This window comes from Tamandua tetradactyla, chromosome 9 (assembly GCF_023851605.1).
Source record: "Tamandua tetradactyla isolate mTamTet1 chromosome 9, mTamTet1.pri, whole genome shotgun sequence".
NCBI classification, from domain to species: domain Eukaryota; kingdom Metazoa; phylum Chordata; class Mammalia; order Pilosa; family Myrmecophagidae; genus Tamandua; species Tamandua tetradactyla.
In genome coordinates, this window is record NC_135335.1 from 2,290,012 (window position 1) to 2,307,845 (window position 17,834).

Here is a 17,834-nt window from a genome sequence, read left to right on the forward strand (position 1 = left end):
CCCCTGCTGCTGTTCCAAAGGCCTGGTGGGGAAGGCAGGCCCCTCTCCAGCCCTAAGCTGCTGGCCCCACTGGGCAGGTCCCAGGGAGATTAGAGGAGGCTGCCCAGAGGCAAGGGACCAGGCAGGGTGATGCCCAGAGGCAGCCTGGTAGAGCCTTAGGACTTGGTGGGAGCTGTTAGAGGACCCTGCACCCCATGGTCAGCGAGAGCCCTTCTGCCTCGGTCCAAGGACTGGAGCACTTGAGTTGCCCGTGCCCACCCTGCTCCCCCAGACACGCACTTACCCCCATGGTCGCTGCCCTGGGCCAGCATGTCAGCCATGGAGGAGAGCAGCACGGTGCAGTGGCTGAGCTGCGGGAGGGTAGGAGGTGGCCCAGTGCTGAGCACAAGGCCTCGCAACAGCAGGGACAGGCCGGAGCACCTGAGTTGCCTGCGCCCACCCAGGCAGCCCCCCTGGGCCCCTCCTCCACCAGGGACGGGCTGGCCCCCGGGCCCCTCTCCCTGCATGGAGCTCCTGTGGCCTGGGGAGGCGAGAGCTGGGCTCCAAGCAGACAGCAAGGGCGGCTCAAATGCTGGTACCCTGCTGCTAGTGGAGTAGAGACCCTCTGCTAATTGAACCAAGGAGGGGGCAGGCACGAGGCTGAGCTCCCCACCTGAGGGCCTCCCTGTACTACCCTGAGCAGGCCGAGCCCGAGGCTAGTGGTTCCTCTTGGGCTGCGGGCAGGTCCCCACTGGGGCTGGGGAAGCGTGTGCCGGGGTGCCAGGTGGGGAAGGGCCCAGCAGCTCGCTGGCTTACTTGTGACTCCAGCCTCTCGACCCTCTTCCCCTGCTCCCGCAGCCCGCAGAGGTACTTGGCAATTAAGTCCACCCTAGGGGCGAGGGGCAGGTGGGTAGTCAGGGCTCCACGTCAGGCTGCCCACCCTTCCCCCAACCCTTGGGTACTTGAAGCCTCCCCACACTTCCCTGCCCCCCTCAGCTGGTGACGCCCCAACTGTTTGGGGAGCTGCAATGGAAGGTAGGGTTCTCTTGTCCCCTCCTGGGGTGCATGAGGAGGGGCTGGAGTGCTCTCCCCGCCCTTGGAAGCCCAATGTGGCAAGAGAGGTAGGTCAGGTGGTCCTCACCCAAGCCGTCAGGAGCCCTGCAGTGTGGGCTAGAGGGCTGCCAAGTGGGGAGGGGGACATGAAAGGGGGTGCCGGGTCCTTTGGGGAGACACCCCAGTGGGAAGGAGGCCCAGTTTGCAGGCCCATCTCTAACCTCAGTTACCCCCCTCAGGTCCTCTGTGGCTGGCACCTGACCTCTCCCCCAGCAATCAGGACAGACTCATGGGCAGGGAGGGAATCAGGGGTGGGGGGCTCAGCCCCGCAAGACCAGTCCCCCATGCCCAACCCTGGCCTGTACCCCCAAGATCTCACTGCCCGCCTGCCTGCGCAGGACCTGGAGGGCACGGAGGCAGAGGCGAGGTGAGGGTGGGGGGCGGGGCGCACACCTGTGGGCAGCTGTGCGCAGGACCTCCTCCTGGCTGTCCCTCTGCCTCTTCTCCAGGCTGGTCAGGAAGTTCTCCTTCTGAACGGTCTCCCACGTGACCACCTCCTGATCCAGGGGCTCAGGAAGCTCTCTCTCTGGGGTGGGGGGAGGGTGGCAGGTGGGTCTCAGGGAGACCGCCGCAGAAGGGGACAGCCGGGCCAGCTGGGGCAGGAGACGGGCGTGGGGACAGGCGTCTTGACTCGGCCTGCACGGGCCCCTCCGTGCCTGGGGCTGGGGTCAGCCGGGACAGAGCGAGGCCAAGGGCCGGGGGCTCGCCTACAGGCAGGGGTCCCAGGTCCCGGCCCGCCCCCACGGCTCACCCAGGAGCTGGCGCTTGGGCTGGGCGTCCTTCCTGAGCAGCCTCTTGAGCAGCAGGCTCAGGTGGCTGAGGACGATGAAGGGTGGGGCCAGGGCCGGGCGCCCATGGTACTCCACGATCAGCCTGTAGCGCTGCGACTTCCAGAACACGTCGGCATTGCCCTGCACCACCTGGAACGTGTAGCTGTGGGCACAGAGCGGGCGGCACGTGGCTTGAGGGGGTGGCCGTGGTCGTGGCCAGGGTGGGGGGACGCGCAGGTGGCCAGCGGGACCTGGCTGTTGGGGGAACCGGGGGCGGGGGGCAGGGCCACCTGAACATGGCGATGAGCAGGTTCATGAGCAGCACGTTGGTGACCAGCAGGAAGGCGACAAGCAGCACGATGACCAGCCAGTTGGCGTAGAGGTTGGGGCAGGAGGGCGAGTCCTCCTGCAGCAGTGCGTGGCGGGAGCAGTTCACGCGGGCTTCTGAAATGCGGGGGGATGCGTGGCAGCAGGGGCGCGGCCCAGGCTTTCCCAGGACTCCCCATATCCAGGGCAGGCTGGAGGGGAAAGCCTAGAACTGGTCCCCGTCTCCCTCTGTTAGGGGCAGAGCCAGGGCCGTTTGAGGGGACGAGGCGGGCGGCAGGGATCAGAGGACCATGTTCTGCTAGCTGTCACCTGGATTCCACAAAATGGCTTCAGACGTAGAGTGGGTTTGGGGAGGGCTGCAGGACTTCTCAGGGCCTTTGCCCATCACAGGCCTCAAAGTTGGAAGCAAGTTTGGTTCTTTTCCAAATCTGAGCCCCAGTGCCCTGGACCCCAGTTACTCTGGGCACGGGGGGCGCACAGACCCCTCTGAGTGGGCTGGCCCGAGGGGCATTTTCTGGGCCAGGGGAATAAGCGTCCCTGTCTGGGCTGCTCCAGCCCGTCACGAGCCCGACTCCTGGCCACCGGCAGGGCCCAGCCCTGGCTCCACTTCCCGATCTCCCCCGGTGGTGTGCGTGTGCATGGGCGTGCCTGCAGTCGTGCGATTGCATCTGCCTCCCTTCTCCCTAGAGTCGTCGTGCGGACCCTGTGTGTTACTGAGTGTGCGTGTGTGAGTGTGTGGTGGGTACAGTGTCATGGAGCCCTGCCCTGGCCCACGGATCTGCTCCTGGGCTGACCCCCAGCCCCTCACCCCCACCCCTCCTGGGTTCCAGGGGCATCATGGGGCCAGGCTGCTGCAAGCTGCGGGCACAAAGTCGCCCTGAGGCCTGGGGTTCCCCTCAGCACAGCTCAGCCCTGGGCCCTGCAGGGGGGACCAGCGGGCTGCGGGAGGCTTGGGCCTCAGTTTCCCTCTTGGCCCAGGGGGATGCTCGTGAGTACTCTACCTCGGCAGCATGCCGGACCCTTGGTGAGGTAAGCTGGACATGTGCGCCCAGGACCTCTGAGCAGAGCGGGAGGGGCCCAGCCAGCCCGGAGCCCTGGCCTTGGTCCTTCAGAGGCCTTTCTCAGCAGCCCAGAGTGGGGTGATGGGGAGCCTTGGCAGCACTCCCCACCCCACTCCCCACCCCCCCGCTCCAGCCAGGGTGGCACCAGGGCTCAGGGTGGGAGAGGGGTTGTGATCAGCACTGTCCCTCATGGGTGGGGAGGGTATGTGGCTGGGGCTTCCCCAAAGGGCCCTGTTGGCAGGCAGTGTTGGGGGGTCATGGCATGCCCCCAGAGGTCCCACGGATGTGCTGGCGGCAGGCGGACCTGGTTAGACACATCGCCTGGAGCCTTAATTCTTGTAGATTTCATGCAGTGGGGTAGAGTGGGGCAGTTAAGCAAACAGCCCCGGGCCATGGGCCATGGGAAGCCCCTCCGGAGGCTGCTTACAGGATGGCCGCCTTTGCCTTCAATTTGTTGAGGGTCCCAGCCTTGTTAGGGGCCCCCTCCTGCTCCCTGCAGTGGGTGGGGTCAGTCCCTGTGCCTCGGGTGGCCCGTAGTGACCCCAGGCATCTGACACCAGCCTTGGCCGGGACCCTGCCCTGCTCCACTCCATGCCCCGTCTGCGAGCCCGAGGATCCCCTCACCCAGTCCCTGGTGGCAGGGACCCCTCCCCGTCTCTGGTGTTCCCCCACCACCACCACTGAGACCCTGGCAGCCCAGGGCTCTGCCTCCTGCATGGTACCCGCTCCTTCTAGAGGGTTTCCGGCAGGCTGGTGCAGGCTGGTGCAGGCTGGGGTGGGGTAGGGTGGGAGCTTTGTACCTGAGTGGGTGGTGGGGTGGGGGTGCTAAGAGGATAGACAAGGCCCCAACCTCAGGAGATGGCCAGGGACAGCTGGGAAGGGGCCCCATGCTGCACCCCTGGAGTGTGCCCATCCCACACAGACCACCCCAAAAGTGGGGCCCGCTCAGCCTCCCCCAGCAAGCCAGCCACTGGCTGCCTCCTGCCTCAGTCCCAGTCCCAGCTCAGCTGTGTGTGTGTGGGGGGGGCGGGGGGGTGGTCACGTGTGACCCAGGAAATCAGCTGGCAGCAGCCCAGGACTCCAGCAGTCCAGTGCACCTGCTCTGGGGCCCCTGGGCAAGGCGTGGGGGCCTGTCTCACGGACCTCGGAGTCTCAGCCAGGTCCAGGCCCGGCCCCTGGGCCTCCCTCAGGGCCACACGTGCAGAGCTGGGCTCCCTCACCTACACCCCAGGCAGGGGCCCATCGGTCCTTGCCTCCCCGCGCCCCCACCCTGTCCTGACCCCCGCCGTGCTCAGGCCCCGCCCCCACCGTCGATCTCGTCGAGCGGGATCTGCCCGAAGATCTGCAGGTAGGGCCGGTAGAGCACGCGGCGGAAGATCCACTCCGGGCGGCCGTCGTGCGGGTGCAGCAGGGCCTGCGTGGTGACCCCGTAGGCCACGAGCCACACGCTCAGGAAGAAGAGGAAGAAGAAGACGTCCTTCATCTCCTCGGGGCGGGGAGAGGGGCGTCAGCAGTTGCCCGCAGGGGCGGGGGGAAGGGCGGGGCCGGGCGGGGCCGGGCGTGACGGGGGCGGGGACTGGCGGGGGGCGGGGCCACGGCGAGGTGGGGCGGAGGCGAGGCGTGACGGGGGCGGGGCCACAGCGAGATGGGGCGTGGCGGGGCGTGATGGGGACCGGGGTGGGGAAGCCGCGATCGGGCCGGGGCTCACCATACGCTGGACGATGATGATCTTGGGGCCCAACTGCTTGTGGATGGCGAAGATGTGGATGAGCCGCAGGGTGAAGACCATGAAGTCGATGGCCAGGACCGCACGGCCAGCCTCGAACACGGAGGGCAGAGTCCTGCAGGGCGACCGGCTGGGCATGCGGCCAGAGGCCCTGGGCGGTTTCTGCACGAGGCATCCCCTGCCCTACCCAGCAGGACCGGGCCTGGGCTGCCCTGTCGGGCCTCTGCACACTGACCTGCAGGTGACACCGACAGTGAACAGGAAGATGGCCACCAGGTCACACTTGTTCCAGCTGTCCTCCACGTATAGTGCAAATTTCTTCACCAGGCTGGTGTCCTCGTCTGTGAAGAAGCCCTGCAGGGGCAAACGTTTGCTTACAGCTGCCCCAGCTCCCACCTCTGGCTGCAGATATCCCTGCCCAGGCCAGGCTGCCGTGGTTGGGCACAGGGATCCAGGCTCAGCCTTTGACCAGCGGATCAGGGCCCCGTCTGTGACTGGGATTAGAGGTCAGGTGGAAGTGGGATCAGGGCTAGCCCTGGGATGATGGCTGAGGTCAGTCTAGAGCTGTGGTCAGGACTGCTCTTTGTCACTAGGGTCCAGGACCAGTTTACTTTTGTGTTCAGCTGAGTCTGAGATTAGGGTCAGGATTTGGACCCTGGCTGGGGAGACCACGGCCAGGCTCAGTGTGGACCTGGGATCGGGGCTCAGTGTGGACCTGGGATCGGGGCTCAGAGTGGACCTGGGATCGGGGCTCAGTGTGGAGCTGGGATCGGGGCTCAGAGTGGACCTGGGATCGGGGCTCAGAGTGGACCTGGGATCGGGGCTCAGAGTGGACCTGGGATCGGGGCTCAGTGTGGAGCTGGGATCGGGGCTCAGTGTGGATCTGGGATCGGGGCTCAGTGTGGACCTGGGATCGGGGCTCAGAGTGGACCTGGGATCGGGGCTCAGTGTGGAGCTGGGATCGGGGCTCAGAGTGGACCTGGGATCGGGGCTCAGAGTGGACCTGGGATCGGGGCTCAGAGTGGACCTGGGATCGGGGCTCAGTGTGGAGCTGGGATCGGGGCTCAGTGTGGATCTGGGATCAGGGCTCAGTATGGAGCTGGGATTGGGGCTCAGAGTGGACCTGGGATCCGGGCTCAGCTGGGCACGGGGATCAGGCTCAGTCCAGAGGTGGGATTGGGGCTCAGCTGGCTGGTTTACAGAAAAGCGGCTGAGCCAGAGGGAAGGGGGGCCTGGCCACCACCCACCTGCCGGATCTCCTCCAGCACCAGGGTAAAAACCCAGAAGTAGAGGGTGATCTCGGGCCCCGACGGCCCCTGGGGCGGTGGTCTGAAGTCCACCAGGAGCACGTGGGCAAACAGGAAGAGAAAGGCGAAGTACATGACCACGTTCCCCAGGAACACGGTCACAGGTGCGCCCCAGAACTTCCGCCAGCGCGTCAGCAGGAAGGTCCCACGTGGCCCTCGGTGGCCGGGAGCCCTTGGCGCCTCCGCTGACCCGTCTGCCCTGGGTCATAAAGGAAGCCCAGCCGTGAGGGGGCGGTGAGTCCCCAGGGCCTCAGTCCCAGCGGCCCCGCCTCCATGCCACCACCCTCCCCGCGGCCTGTTACCGGCTGCCATCACGGCACAGCAGGCTCTTCTCTGCGTCCAGGCTGTCCAAGCCCGGCACGGCGTCCTGACCCGCCCTCAGTGGGACCGTGTCACTGCGAGCAGCACAGACCCGCTCAGAGGGTGGGGCCAGGCCGCCGGAGGCACCCACATGGCCCCAAGCATCCCATGGCCAGCCTCTGGGGCCACCGAGAAAGGGACAAAGGCTGAGATGCCCGTGCCGGGCATGGGGGCGGGCTTTGAGGGCGCACGGGGTGGCACAGACAGCCATCAGCCCCCGCTGAGCCTGGACGCTCCCTGTGGCTGTGGCACGTGGGCACCGCGACCCCGGCCCACCCCATCCCCTGCTCCCCGCCCCCCCCGTCCCCCGCCTGCGCACCTGAAGGTGATGAGGTTGGTGTAGATGAGGGCGGGGCAGACAAAGGCGCCCAGCAGCCGCAGGATGGACGTCCCCGTGGCCATGTCCCCCCACCAGATCTTGGTCAGAAAGGCCTGGAAGGAAGGCGGGGCAGGCTGCCTCCCGCCCACACCCCTGCCCACGCCGGGGACGCCCTTCCTCCCCAGGCTGTCAGATGGTCGGCCCCCACCAAAACCTCTCCCACTCAGCTCCTGCCTCGCTCCTGGGGGGTGAGGGTCCTTGGGCACCTTGCAGTAGGGGGAGGTGGGCGCTTGGGGCCAGGGGGCCCGGGGGGGCAAGGGGGAAGAGCATGCCCCCACCTTCTGAGACCTGAAGCCCCTGCGTGGCCGGGCGTCGTGCATGGGGATGAGCAGCGGCGGGTGACGAGGTCAGCAGGCCCCTGCCCGCCTGGCCGCGCCCCTGCTGCTCACCTGCACTCACCTGAACGCCGTCGTGGGCGAAGAAGGCCTTGCTGTCAGCCTCGGCCGCCAGGTGCAGGCAGGTGGTCTTGCTCCAGCAGCGGTTCCGGCGCACGAGCAGGGCAAAGGCGCGCTCCTCGCTGCTGCTGTAGCACTCGGAGAAGAGCTCTGGGGCGACACGGGGGTGGGCTGCGTCCCGGCCTCCCCACCCCACCCGGCACCTCCCGCAGAGCCCGGGGTCCCGCTCTACCCCGGGGCGACCTGCTGCTTCCGTCCTGTCTCACGGGGGCGGCCACGGGCCGCAGAGGGCTCCCAGCCTGCTCCCACGTGCCCCGCCCATGACCCCCCCCATCCTGCCCACAGCGGCGCTCACCCAGGGCCAGCTGCTCGTACTTGGCCTCGCGCAGCGAGCTGGCCACCTCGGCGTCCATCTCCAGGTGGGACATCTCCTTGAGGATTTTGCAGGCAGCCAGCGCGGCTGCCACGCCCTCCTGGCCCTGGGACACGGGGACTGAGGGGGCGGGCCCAGGCAGCCCCTTCCCTTCCCACCCCCACCCTCGCCCCAGTGCCTCCTGCCCGGCCCTGTAGGGGCCACGCACCATGGCCCAGAAGTAGGTGGCCATCTCGGGGCGGTGCTGCAGGACCGCCCACAGGAACAGGTCACGCCAGGGCTCCTCGCTGCGCTGCCGCAGGTCCAGCTGCCACTTCTGCCCCGGGGGCCGCTTGGCCGGTCCCTTCTCCTAGGGGACACAGACGTCGGCCCCCGGCCGCCAGGCCCAGGGCCTGCTTGCCGCCCGACTCCGGCCCCTTCACTGCCCTGGGTTCCATTACCCACCCCGAGCCCCACATTCGCCACCTTGGGCGCCCCGCTCACGGCCCTGGGCCCCCGTCCACCACCGTGGGCCTCAGCCCCGCCTGCCCCCACCCCCAGCCGCTGGCCCCGCCCCACTCACCGCCCCACCCGGGCGCCCTGGCCGGTGGTCCTGGTAGAGGCCGCGGCAGGCGTCGTGCAGGAAGTCCTTGAGCAGGCGGGAGACCTCGTGCAGGGAGAAGGCGGGCGCGCCGTCGGGCGGCTCGCGGGCCCCCAGACCAGCCAGCGTGAGGCGGCCCTCCTCGTGCTTGCGCTGCAGCAGCTCCGACAGCAGGCTTTTGGGGGGCGCGGCGCGGTACAGCTGCTGCAGCCGCCCGAACGTCAGGAAGTCGGTCACGTCGGCCCCGTTGTCCACGAAGAGGCGCACGAACTTGGGCTTGTCGTTGACCAGCGCATCCATCATGGCCTCCTCCAGGTCACGGGACTGGGCGGGGGCGTGGGCAGGGGCGTCCCGTGAGCGGGGGCCGGCAGGGGACCCCCAGGGCGTGGAGCCACCCGCTCGCCCAGCTCCCGCACGCCCCAGCCGGCCCCACGTGGCCTCCCCCGAGGGGTCTCCAGTCCTGGGGGGGCCCACGGCGCAGGGCAGCGGCTGCACCAGGTGTCACCCCAATGGCTGTCCCCAGAGGTCCGGTCAGCAGCCCTGGGGCCCTCCTGCCTCTCAGGACACCAACCGCCCCGAGCCCTCCGCGTGGCCCCTGTGCTATGTTGGCACCCCGGGTGCCAGGGTGCACTCGGCTGGCGGGACAGGGCCCGGGGGGCACTCAGGCATGCCCGCTGGCGGGGGTGCGGGGCGGGCACCTTCCACTCCACGTCCCCGTTGAAGATCTCGCTCTTGGCGATGTCCACGCGGCCCCAGGCCACGGCCAGCTTGAGCTCATCCAGGTAGTCCCGGGCATCCTGGCTGTGGCTCCTGCAGGCTGTGGGCAGAGCCAGGGCTGGGGTGGGGGGCAGGGAGGGGCGGGGGAGGGAGGGGTCTCCTATGAGGGAGAAGGACATGCTGTGCAGCTAGCTGGTGGTGACGGCCACACAGCCTCGGGGACATGCATTGACCACCACGTGGCACAGCAGGGGCCCTGGATGGCACAGCTACTCGGTCCCGGGTGGGGGGCCCATGGGAGACCTGCAGTCACCCCAGCTTCGCCTCTGCCCTGTCCTGTCCCTGCAGGCCCCCCGGGGACGTCCATCACTAGCGCCAGCCAAGCCCCCACGCACAGAGAAGCCGCAGCCGGCCCTCACCCTTCAGCAGTGCCTTCAGGATGACCGTGTCCAGCTCTTCGGAGCCCTCCTGCTCGAAGTCGTACATGGTGAGCAGCTGTGGGTGCGAGGTGATCCTCTGCAGCTGCGGGCGGGAGCACAGCCCTGAGCGGGCGCCCGTGCACATGGCGTGGGTGGGCAGCCGGGCCTGGAGCCGGCAGTGTAGGGGGAACAGGCCCACCCCTGCCTGCCGCCCTGGGGCCCGCTGCCCGATGGGTCCGGTGCATGGCCGAGCCTGAACGAGAGCTGGGGGGCCCTCCCGGGGTGGACCGGCAGGAGGGGTGGAGGACCAGACCCACAGGAATTTTCCAGAAAGGCTGGTATCTGGGCAGCGTACCAGCCTGGTCCAGTGCTCAATGTCCTCCCGTGAGAAGCACTCGCCGGGGAACTTCTCCCTAAGCTGCTCCTCGGCCACCCGGGGCACCACGAGGTGGGGCTGCCCGAGCAGAGCGGCCAGTACATCCGCGACGCCGCCCGAGCCCGCCAGGATGAGCCACGGGGCCCCCTGCTCCACGGCCCTGGAGACCCTCTGCGGGGGACAGCGGGCCCAGCGTCAGCTCCAGTGCCCCCAGCCCTCCCCTCCCGGCCCTCCACCTCCACCCCACCCCTACCTCCAGGGTGCTGGGGTCGCCATTGACCAGCAGGCAGAGGACGGGGATCTCAAGGCTGCCGGTTCCTGCAGGTGGAGCATCCCCTGAGGCCCCACACGCGCTCGGGACAGGGCACGGCCAAGCCTTAGTGTCCCCCACAGGGAGACCCCAGGCCCCAGCCTGCCAGCCTGCCTGTGTGCTGGGCCAGTGCCTCTCAGGGGGCTTTGGCTCGTGGGCTGCCGTGGCAGCCCCTTTCCCACCAGCCCTGGGTGGCTCCCCTGGCCAGAGGAGGGCTCAGGCCGGCCTCTGGATGTCCTGTCACAGGCTTTGTGGCTAAAGCAGGACTGTATCCCTGGCCCCTCCCCAACTCCCCATCCGGTAGAGGCTTTGGCTGCCGGCTTCCCAGAGCAGATCCCGGCCCCGGAAGTCTTAAGGTCACCCAGAGGGAACCGGACTCCCAGGGGGGGTACCCCGACTTCAAAAGGCACCTCTTGATTGCACCCTAAGGGACCCACCAGGGTTGGCCAAAATGGTAGTGAGAGAAACCAAACTGAAAAGGTATTGCTTGGTTTTAAACACGACTTTGTGTTCTTGTTTTTACAGAGGGCTCAACTGACCTCACCGAGAACTTGTTTATATGCTTTTATAAAAATTTATGCACTAGTATTGGTAAATCAAGTTTTCGAGCCCGCCACTGGCCCGGGCAACGTCCATTCCTGGGTCATTGCCGCCCCCTGGTGGCAGCATACCTTGTGGTGGGAACCCCTTGCGGTTTGCAAAGCTTGTTCTGTTTCACAGTAGCCCACAGCCCACAGCCCGGGCTCTGGCCAGGGGAGCCGCCATGGACACAGAGCCTCAGGCAGATGGCCCTTCCCGGACCCACTCTACCTGTCCGTGCCCAACTGCCCTGCCCTGTCCCTGCCCCCCAGGCCCTTCCTCCCAGCCCATGGAGGCCTGATCTCAGGGCCCCCACATGCCCTGTGCTCCTTGGCCTGGAAGGCCCTTCCCTGGCAGCCCTCCTCAGCCCCTGCCCCTCACCACCGTAGCCGGTTCTCTGCTCGGAGATGTGTTTCTCCAGTCGCAGCCGCAGGTCTGTGGGTCCGTCGCCCTCCCCAGGGGGGCCTGGATCCACCAGGATGAAGTGGGAGTGGCTGCTGTCCAGGGGACACAGGGCGCCCGGGCTGCCGCTGTCGTCTGCCGGGTAGTGGACGGGGCTGTCCACCTGGCCCAGGGGAGATGGGCAGCACTGCAGGAGCAGCTCGGCAGGGCCCCTCAGCACCCCTACCGGCACCTCCACCACTAGCCACCCCCACCGGCACCCCCTCTAGTATCCCCCACTGGCACCCCCCAGCACCCCCACTGGCACCCACACTAGAACACCCCCCTGGCACCCCTGGACCTCATCCTATGCCCTGAGCATGGGGAGCATTTCCCAGCATATGCCCTGAGGCTCTGGGAACCACCCCCTCTCTCACTCCCAGCCAGGCCTGATTCCCTGACTGCCCTCAGATGGAAGGAGGGCTGGATTGCTGGGGGCGGGGGAGGGGGCCTCCCTGGGACAGCCTGGGGCCCTGGAAGGCCCAGCTGAGGGGCCAGTGTGGCAGGGAGGGGCTTCCTCTAAGCTGGTGCTGAGGTGGGGGCAGGCCGGGACGGGGGCAGGCTGCAGGGAGCCCCTCTTTCCAGGCTCAGCTGGGAGTCAGGCCTGCTGGGGGGCTGCCCAGCCTCCACGCAGCCATGGACAGGGGCCTACGGGTGCAGGCATGAGGGCAGGCTCTCCGGGAATTGTGGCCGAGCCAGGCCTGGTCCCATTTGGGCTGTCAGCCCCTGGGGCCATTCCCTGGGCAGTGCTGCCCCCTGCCGGCTGTGTGTGGTCCTGCGGTGGCCCCCCTCTTTGTCGTCTCCTTGTCTTCTTCCTGCACCCCTCCTCTCCTGCCGGCCCTTAGCCTGCCTCCTTGCCCTCCACTTCTTGTCCCTGTCCCCATCTTTGTCCCTTTTCCCTGTCTCCTGCCCTGTGTCCCCTTCTCCTCCCCCGCCCCCTCGCCCCACCTGCAGGCTCTGCCCTCCCTCTGCTCCCTTTACCGTCCCAATCACACCTGCCCCACACCCCATGCTCCCCGGAGCCTCATCCTCTGTCCCCTGCTGTCCCCCACACCCAGTAGGGCAGTGCCTGGCAAAGGTCAAAAACCCTGGCCTGAGGAGAAGCCACCCTAGGTGGTGGGCAGGGCCAGTCCGAGAGGCACGCCTGGACCTCCGCACTCCAGGGGGTCAGCGACCAAGGTCGCGGTCCCCTCCCCGCCGCCCCCGCACGCCCCAGGGCCGTGTGCCCAGAGCCGGATGCTCACCTGGGCACCGTCCAGGAGCTGGCGATGCAGGACGCGGGCCAGCGAGGCGACGCCGATGCCCACCACCCGCGCCTGGGGGGACGAGCTGGCCAGCGAGTGGTCGCGCACCGCCTGCCCCACGTGCCGCGCCAGGCCCACGCGGAGCGCGCTGGTGAGGATCCAGGCCCCTGAGGGGTGGCGGGCTCAGTGCCGATGGCCGGGCAGTGCCAGGGGCACAGAGGGCAAACTGAGGCCCAGTGAGCACAAGACACCTGGCCAAGGCAGCTGCCACATGGGATCAGCTGGGAGCAGGCCTGGCCCTCAGACCTGCTGCTGGCCCCTGCCAACCCCAGGCCAGGCGATGGCACTACAGTCCCCTGCAGAGTGCCCGCCGGGGGCTGCGTTCCCCTGGAGGGGCTTCGTCCTGGCCTGGGGTCCAAATGACCAAATGACCAAATGACCAAATGACCAAGCAGCCGGCCTGCGGCTCCGTCCACGTCTAGGGTATTTCAGCAAACCCAGAGCCTTAGCTGGGTTCTCCTGAGAGCCGAGCCGGCCCGGAAATAAAGCAGAGCCGGCGGATGCCGAGTCCGGGAGCTGACCGGTGCCCCAGGAGAGCACCTGCCACCAGCACCCCTTGCACCGAGGAACGGCGAGCGGGGCTGAGGGAGGCGCATCCACCACCCCTGGAGGCCTCGGGACCCCTCCCGGACACCCCACAGCAGGTTGGGGGGCGCCACGCCCTGTGGGGGCTCTGCCGCCGGGCCTGGTGCCTCACCTGTGCTCTCAGCTGCCTTGACCAGCTCCTTCTGCAGGACATCCCGCAGCCGAGGCTTCACGGCCAGCGGCCGCTCCTCGCCCACCAGGGACACCACGAGGTTGGGGGCCGGCAGGTGCCACTTGGTCAGCATGAGGTCAAAGAGCAGGGCAGGGGCCACGCCGCTCGGCACCGTCACAAACTGCGGGGGAGGGTCCCAGGTGCAGGGGGTGGGGTGGAGGGGGCGGCGGTGGGGGTGGGGCAGACCCTCAGTGGGGGGGTTGCTGCAGGGGCCCCCAGGTGCCAGAGGGTTCTGCTAGCCCCCAAACCTTGCCCAGCCCCCAGGAGCACCAGCCCCAAGTGAGCGGGTACCAGGGGTTCAGTGTCCTGGAGAGAACATGGGGCCGTGGGTGGGGACGCCTGTCCTTCCGGCCGTCTGTCCTTACCTTGCCATGCTTCTTCCCAGACCCCCCGAAGTCAATCTCGCCGCAGCGCAGGCCGGGGCCCCTCCCCGTGCCAACCTCCCCGGGGCTGCCGGGCGCGGCTCCCTGCACAGCCTGCATGGGGCACCCTGCGGACACAGAGCCCTGAGGACCGGGCACGGGCAGCTCCCGGGACCCCAGCCTCCCTCTTTGGGACGTTCTTGCCCAACGGATGTGTTGAAAGAGGGGGGACCGCCAGGGGGCGCATCTGAGCCCCATGGTCTAAAGGCCCCTCTCCGGCCTCCCCCCCAGCTCAGCGTCACCCCCTCCGATGGCTGTTTCAGGAGACGCCGTCCCACCCGCGTCCCATGTCCCTCTGCCCTCCTGACGGCTGTGACGAAGGGGCCGGCCAGTGCCCTCTGCCCCTCACCCCCTGCAAGGCCGCCGGGAGCTGCTCACTGTGCCCTCACCCCGTCCCGCTTCTCTGAAGGCTCCCGCGGGGGGTTTGGGAAGCCCCCAGAGGCCTGGCCACAGGGCAGAGTGACCACTCAGCCCACCCACCCCACGGCCCTGCCGACCTTGTGCTCACCACTTCCTCTGGAGTTTGGTGGTACATGCCCCCCTCTCCCACCCAGCCCCGGAGTCTGCAATGCCGTCAGCCCCGAGCCCCCGGCCCACTGAGCCCCCTCGCCAACTGCCCGGTGGCCACCGCCCCTGCGCGCTCACCCCCGGCTGGCACGCGGGCTGCATGGGCTCTTGGTGAGGAAAGGAGAAGGGCCCTCCTGTGCACCCTCCTTGGGCTAGCCCTGTCTACCTGTGCACACGGGAGCGGTGGGGGGCCACCCATGGGGTGACGGGGCCTCGGGAGGGGGTGGGAGAGCAGCCCGGCCACGCCTGGGGGCCCCGTGTGCACCCCAGGTCCCTCCTACTCAGGACCGCTGGCGGGGGTCACAGCCCTCGCCTCTCGGCAGCCGCCACCTCCCCCGACCGTGCCCGCCCAGCCTCCCAGGTCCCCCCGAAGCTGTGGGCGCTGCCTGAGGCGGGGGGCAAGTCCCTGGCCCGCCCCCTTCCCCCCAGCGCTGGCTCTTGGCTGCAGGGTGTGGACAGATGTGGGATTTGAATATGTCCTTTGTGTGCTGGCGGGAATTTGTTTGTGGGTTTTAATGTCGGCGTGGGCTGGGTGGGGCAGGACGGGGTGCGGGGTGAGGAGGGGTGCATAAGCCCTGCTGGAGGTGTCCTGCTCCCCTCAGGAACTGCCCCGCCAGCTGCCCCCCACCGGCCACCCATCCCCCCGCCGGCCGAGGTGTACAGCCAGGTGCGCCCCCTGCCCAGGCCGTGGGTCGGCCTTGGGGAACTTGGACCCCGGTCTCCCTGCCTGGGGCTGGCCACCTTGTCCTCGCCTGGCCCTGAGCGACCTGGTGAGCCTCAGGCTGGACGCTGCGTGGCCGTGGCTCAGTTCTCGCCTCTGCTCTGCGAGGGGCCCGAGGGGGTGCTCCTCGCGCCCTGAAATTCCTCCCCCACCCACAGCTCAGCCCCGCGGCAAGCACCCCCTCGGCCAGCAGGGCAGCTGACGGGCAGGGGAGGCTGGACAGGGGCCTCGGGGACCAGTCCCAACCCCTGAAGCCATGACAGTCGCCCTCCCCCCGTCTGCATGGGCTAAGCCTGGCCCCCCCGGTAGCCATCGTAGCCCCTGGAGAGGGAGCCAGGACCAGCCGCCAGCTTCCCAGCCTGGGACTAAGGGGTGCTTGGGCACTTGGGCTGGTGCTGGGGGGCACTGGAGATGGGCACTGGGGGGTGGGTGCTGGGGGTTGCTGGGGGCCACTGGGGGTGCCAGGCCAGACACCAGGGAACAGGGCCTCCGGAGGGAAGGTATGCAAACTGGCCGGCATTTGCATAAGCAGGTGCCTGGGTCTCAGCGCCCCTCCCTGTGTGCTCCTGGAGGGGGCCGGGGAGCCAGACCCCTCTCATGCCACCCCGAGAGGAAGACCCACGGTCGGGAGGCCATGTCTAGGTGTCCCCTGGTGTGGGCAGCACTGTGACCACCTGAGCTCCCAACAGCAGTGGCCTGAGCTGAGCGTGGCCCCCAGGCCCCCAGGGCCCAGCGGCTCATGGCTCCATGGTCCCCAGACCCTCGGGCCTGGGTGCTCAGCCGTGCAGAGACGTGATAAGGAGAAGGTGCCAGAATAGTCCCTGCACGCGGCAGGCCCGTGGTCCATGCTGTGGACTGACCCTCACCTGGTGAAGAACCCCCACCTTCCCCCTGGCCTCCCGGCCCCCCAGGGGCCTGAATTTTGCGCCCCCCGACCTCTCCTGCCCAGCGTGCTGGCCGGAGCCCACAGGCCACCTCCTCCCCAGGTTCCCTAATCACTGGGTTTGGGCCCTATTACCCCTCATGCCCCGGGAAGGTGGGGTTCTCCCCACTCTAGGGTGGGAAAGGGAGACAAGGAGACACAGAGAGGGGCAGAGCTGGGCCCACCAGCACCCACCTACTCCCTCCACCATCCAGCCTGCCCACCTGGGAGAGGGGCGCCCGCTGGAGCTGCAGGAGGGGGCACCTACCTGCTTGTCTACTCCCCAGAGCCCTGGCACACAGCTGCTGGCTGGGGTGCAGGGTGCAGCCCTCTGCTCCTTCTCCCTCCTTCCCCCAGGAGCAGGACCCAGGAGCCCAGCACCCCCTGTGGGCACGCCCTTGGCCTGGTGACACCTGGGTGCCCGGGCACGCCCACTCTGAGCAGGTGCGGCCCTTTGCCACAGGCGAGCTCACGGGGGGCTGTCGGGTCCCCCATGGTCCAGGCCTAGGGGGGCACCCGGGGCCACATCAGCTTGGGCCACGCCCTGGCCTGTGATCAGGCCTGGCTCCTGGTGTCAGCTTCGGCCGAGCCTCAGTTTCTCCTTCCGGCGCGTGAGAACAGGGCCCGTCCCCTGGCGTGGCGGGGTGGGGGTCCAAGACCTCGTGCCTGACAAGGGCGCACACCTCTGTGGCCCACCGAGGCTAGGGAGGCACAGGCGACCCATCACCCATCCGAGGGCCCCCAAGGACGGTCCTCAGGATGGGTGGACGCAGGGCAGCCAGCCTGGGGCGCACACGGCAGCCACGAGGTGTCCCCTGGTGTGGGCAGCACTGTGACCACCTGAGCTCCCAACAGCAGTGGCCCGAGCTGAGCGTGGCCCCCAGGCCCCCAGGGCCCAGCGGCTCATGGCTCCATGGTCCCCAGACCCTCGGGCCTGGGTGCTCAGCCGTGCAGAGACGTGATAAGGAGAAGGTGCCAGAATAGTCCCTGCACGCGGAGGCAGTACCACACCAAGGGTGGCGCAGGCCACGTCCATTTGCTGGGCAGCTGGGCAGCACCCGTTGCCCTTCCTGGGGGGCAAGAGGGTTTGCCGTGGGGGCCCTTTGGGCCTGGGCACATGCCCGGTTCTGCCACCTTCGAGCTACTTCTCCACGCAGGCCTCAGTTTCTCTGTTGGTAAAACGGGGATCCTGCTAGCCTGGCCTCTGGGGGCTGAGGGTAACACACGAGGAGGACAGGGCCTGGGTGAGGTGTCTGAGGCTCCCCCTCCCCAAAGACAGTGTGGGACCACCTGCAGGGCCCCCTCCCACCTGGGCTCCAGGGGTGCCACGTCCGGGACCCTGGCTCTGGGGTCACCGGCACCCACGCCAGTCTGGCCCGCTGGCCGCCAGAGGGCGCCCCAGGCCTGCAGGTGGCCTCAGGGATGGCAGTGGGGTGGGGGACCCCAGAACCAGGCTCCTGGGAAATCAGACTCCTCGGCAGGCCTGCAACCCCGTGGGCCGCTTCCGAGGAGTCAGGCCAGGGTTGGGGGGCCTGGGCAAGAGAGGGGTTGAACCCCAAGGGAACTGAGGGGACCTGTAGGGGTCTGGAGGTAGAGAGTGAGGGCATCTCCTGAGACCTCTGAGCCCGTGGGGGCTGGGGAGACCATCCTGCCCCCTTCCTCAGCCCCCCTCTCTCCTCCCCTGCCTGCACTCCCTCCACCTGTTACCCCAATAATAAGACCCAAATACCGTGACCCCCGAGACTTGCAGTGGCCACTCCAGCTGCCCGGTGGCCCCTTGCCACTCTAGCTGTCCAGCCCTCGGGCCCCCCCTTGGCCCCTCCACCTTCGCTGCTGCCTGGAGTGCCCCCCGCTGCCCCTCAGGGAGGCTCTGGGTGTCCCCTTCCCCGCCAGCGGCCATTCCTTTTCATTCCCTGCTTGTGGGCGTCA

The 17,834-nt window shown here is 68.4% G+C and overlaps 1 protein-coding gene across 1 annotated transcript; it reads right to left on the reverse strand.

Moving 5' to 3' along the window:
- Positions 1-124: 124 nt before the first annotated feature.
- Positions 125-13,755, reverse strand: TRPM5 (transient receptor potential cation channel subfamily M member 5). The gene is made up of 23 exons (XM_077115359.1): positions 13,639-13,755; positions 13,214-13,394; positions 12,457-12,623; positions 11,153-11,336; positions 10,136-10,200; positions 9,862-10,053; positions 9,507-9,609; positions 9,069-9,187; positions 8,353-8,694; positions 7,999-8,139; positions 7,773-7,896; positions 7,422-7,567; positions 6,963-7,075; positions 6,586-6,678; positions 6,224-6,482; positions 5,212-5,330; positions 4,959-5,091; positions 4,559-4,733; positions 2,153-2,306; positions 1,844-2,025; positions 1,486-1,618; positions 796-868; positions 125-350 (listed from the first exon to the last, which is right to left on the reverse strand). Exons 1-23 carry the CDS (start codon positions 13,753-13,755, stop codon positions 156-158), a joined length of 3,510 nt encoding a protein of 1,169 aa, XP_076971474.1. The 3' UTR covers positions 125-155.
- Positions 13,756-17,834: the final 4,079 nt, after the last annotated feature.

Excerpts from the sequence above, each read along its gene's own strand:
- TRPM5 (XM_077115359.1), bottom strand. The coding sequence starts at position 13,755 with ATGCAGGCTGTGCAGGGAGCCGCGCCCGGCAGCCCCGGGGAGGTTGGC. Across the intron at positions 9,610-9,861 it reads TTGAGCACTGGACCAGGCTG|CTGCAGAGGATCACCTCGCA; the intron begins GTACGCTGCCCA and ends TCCCGCCCGCAG. Across the intron at positions 5,331-6,223 it reads TGCTGGAGGAGATCCGGCAG|GGCTTCTTCACAGACGAGGA; the intron begins GTGGGTGGTGGC and ends TTGCCCCTGCAG.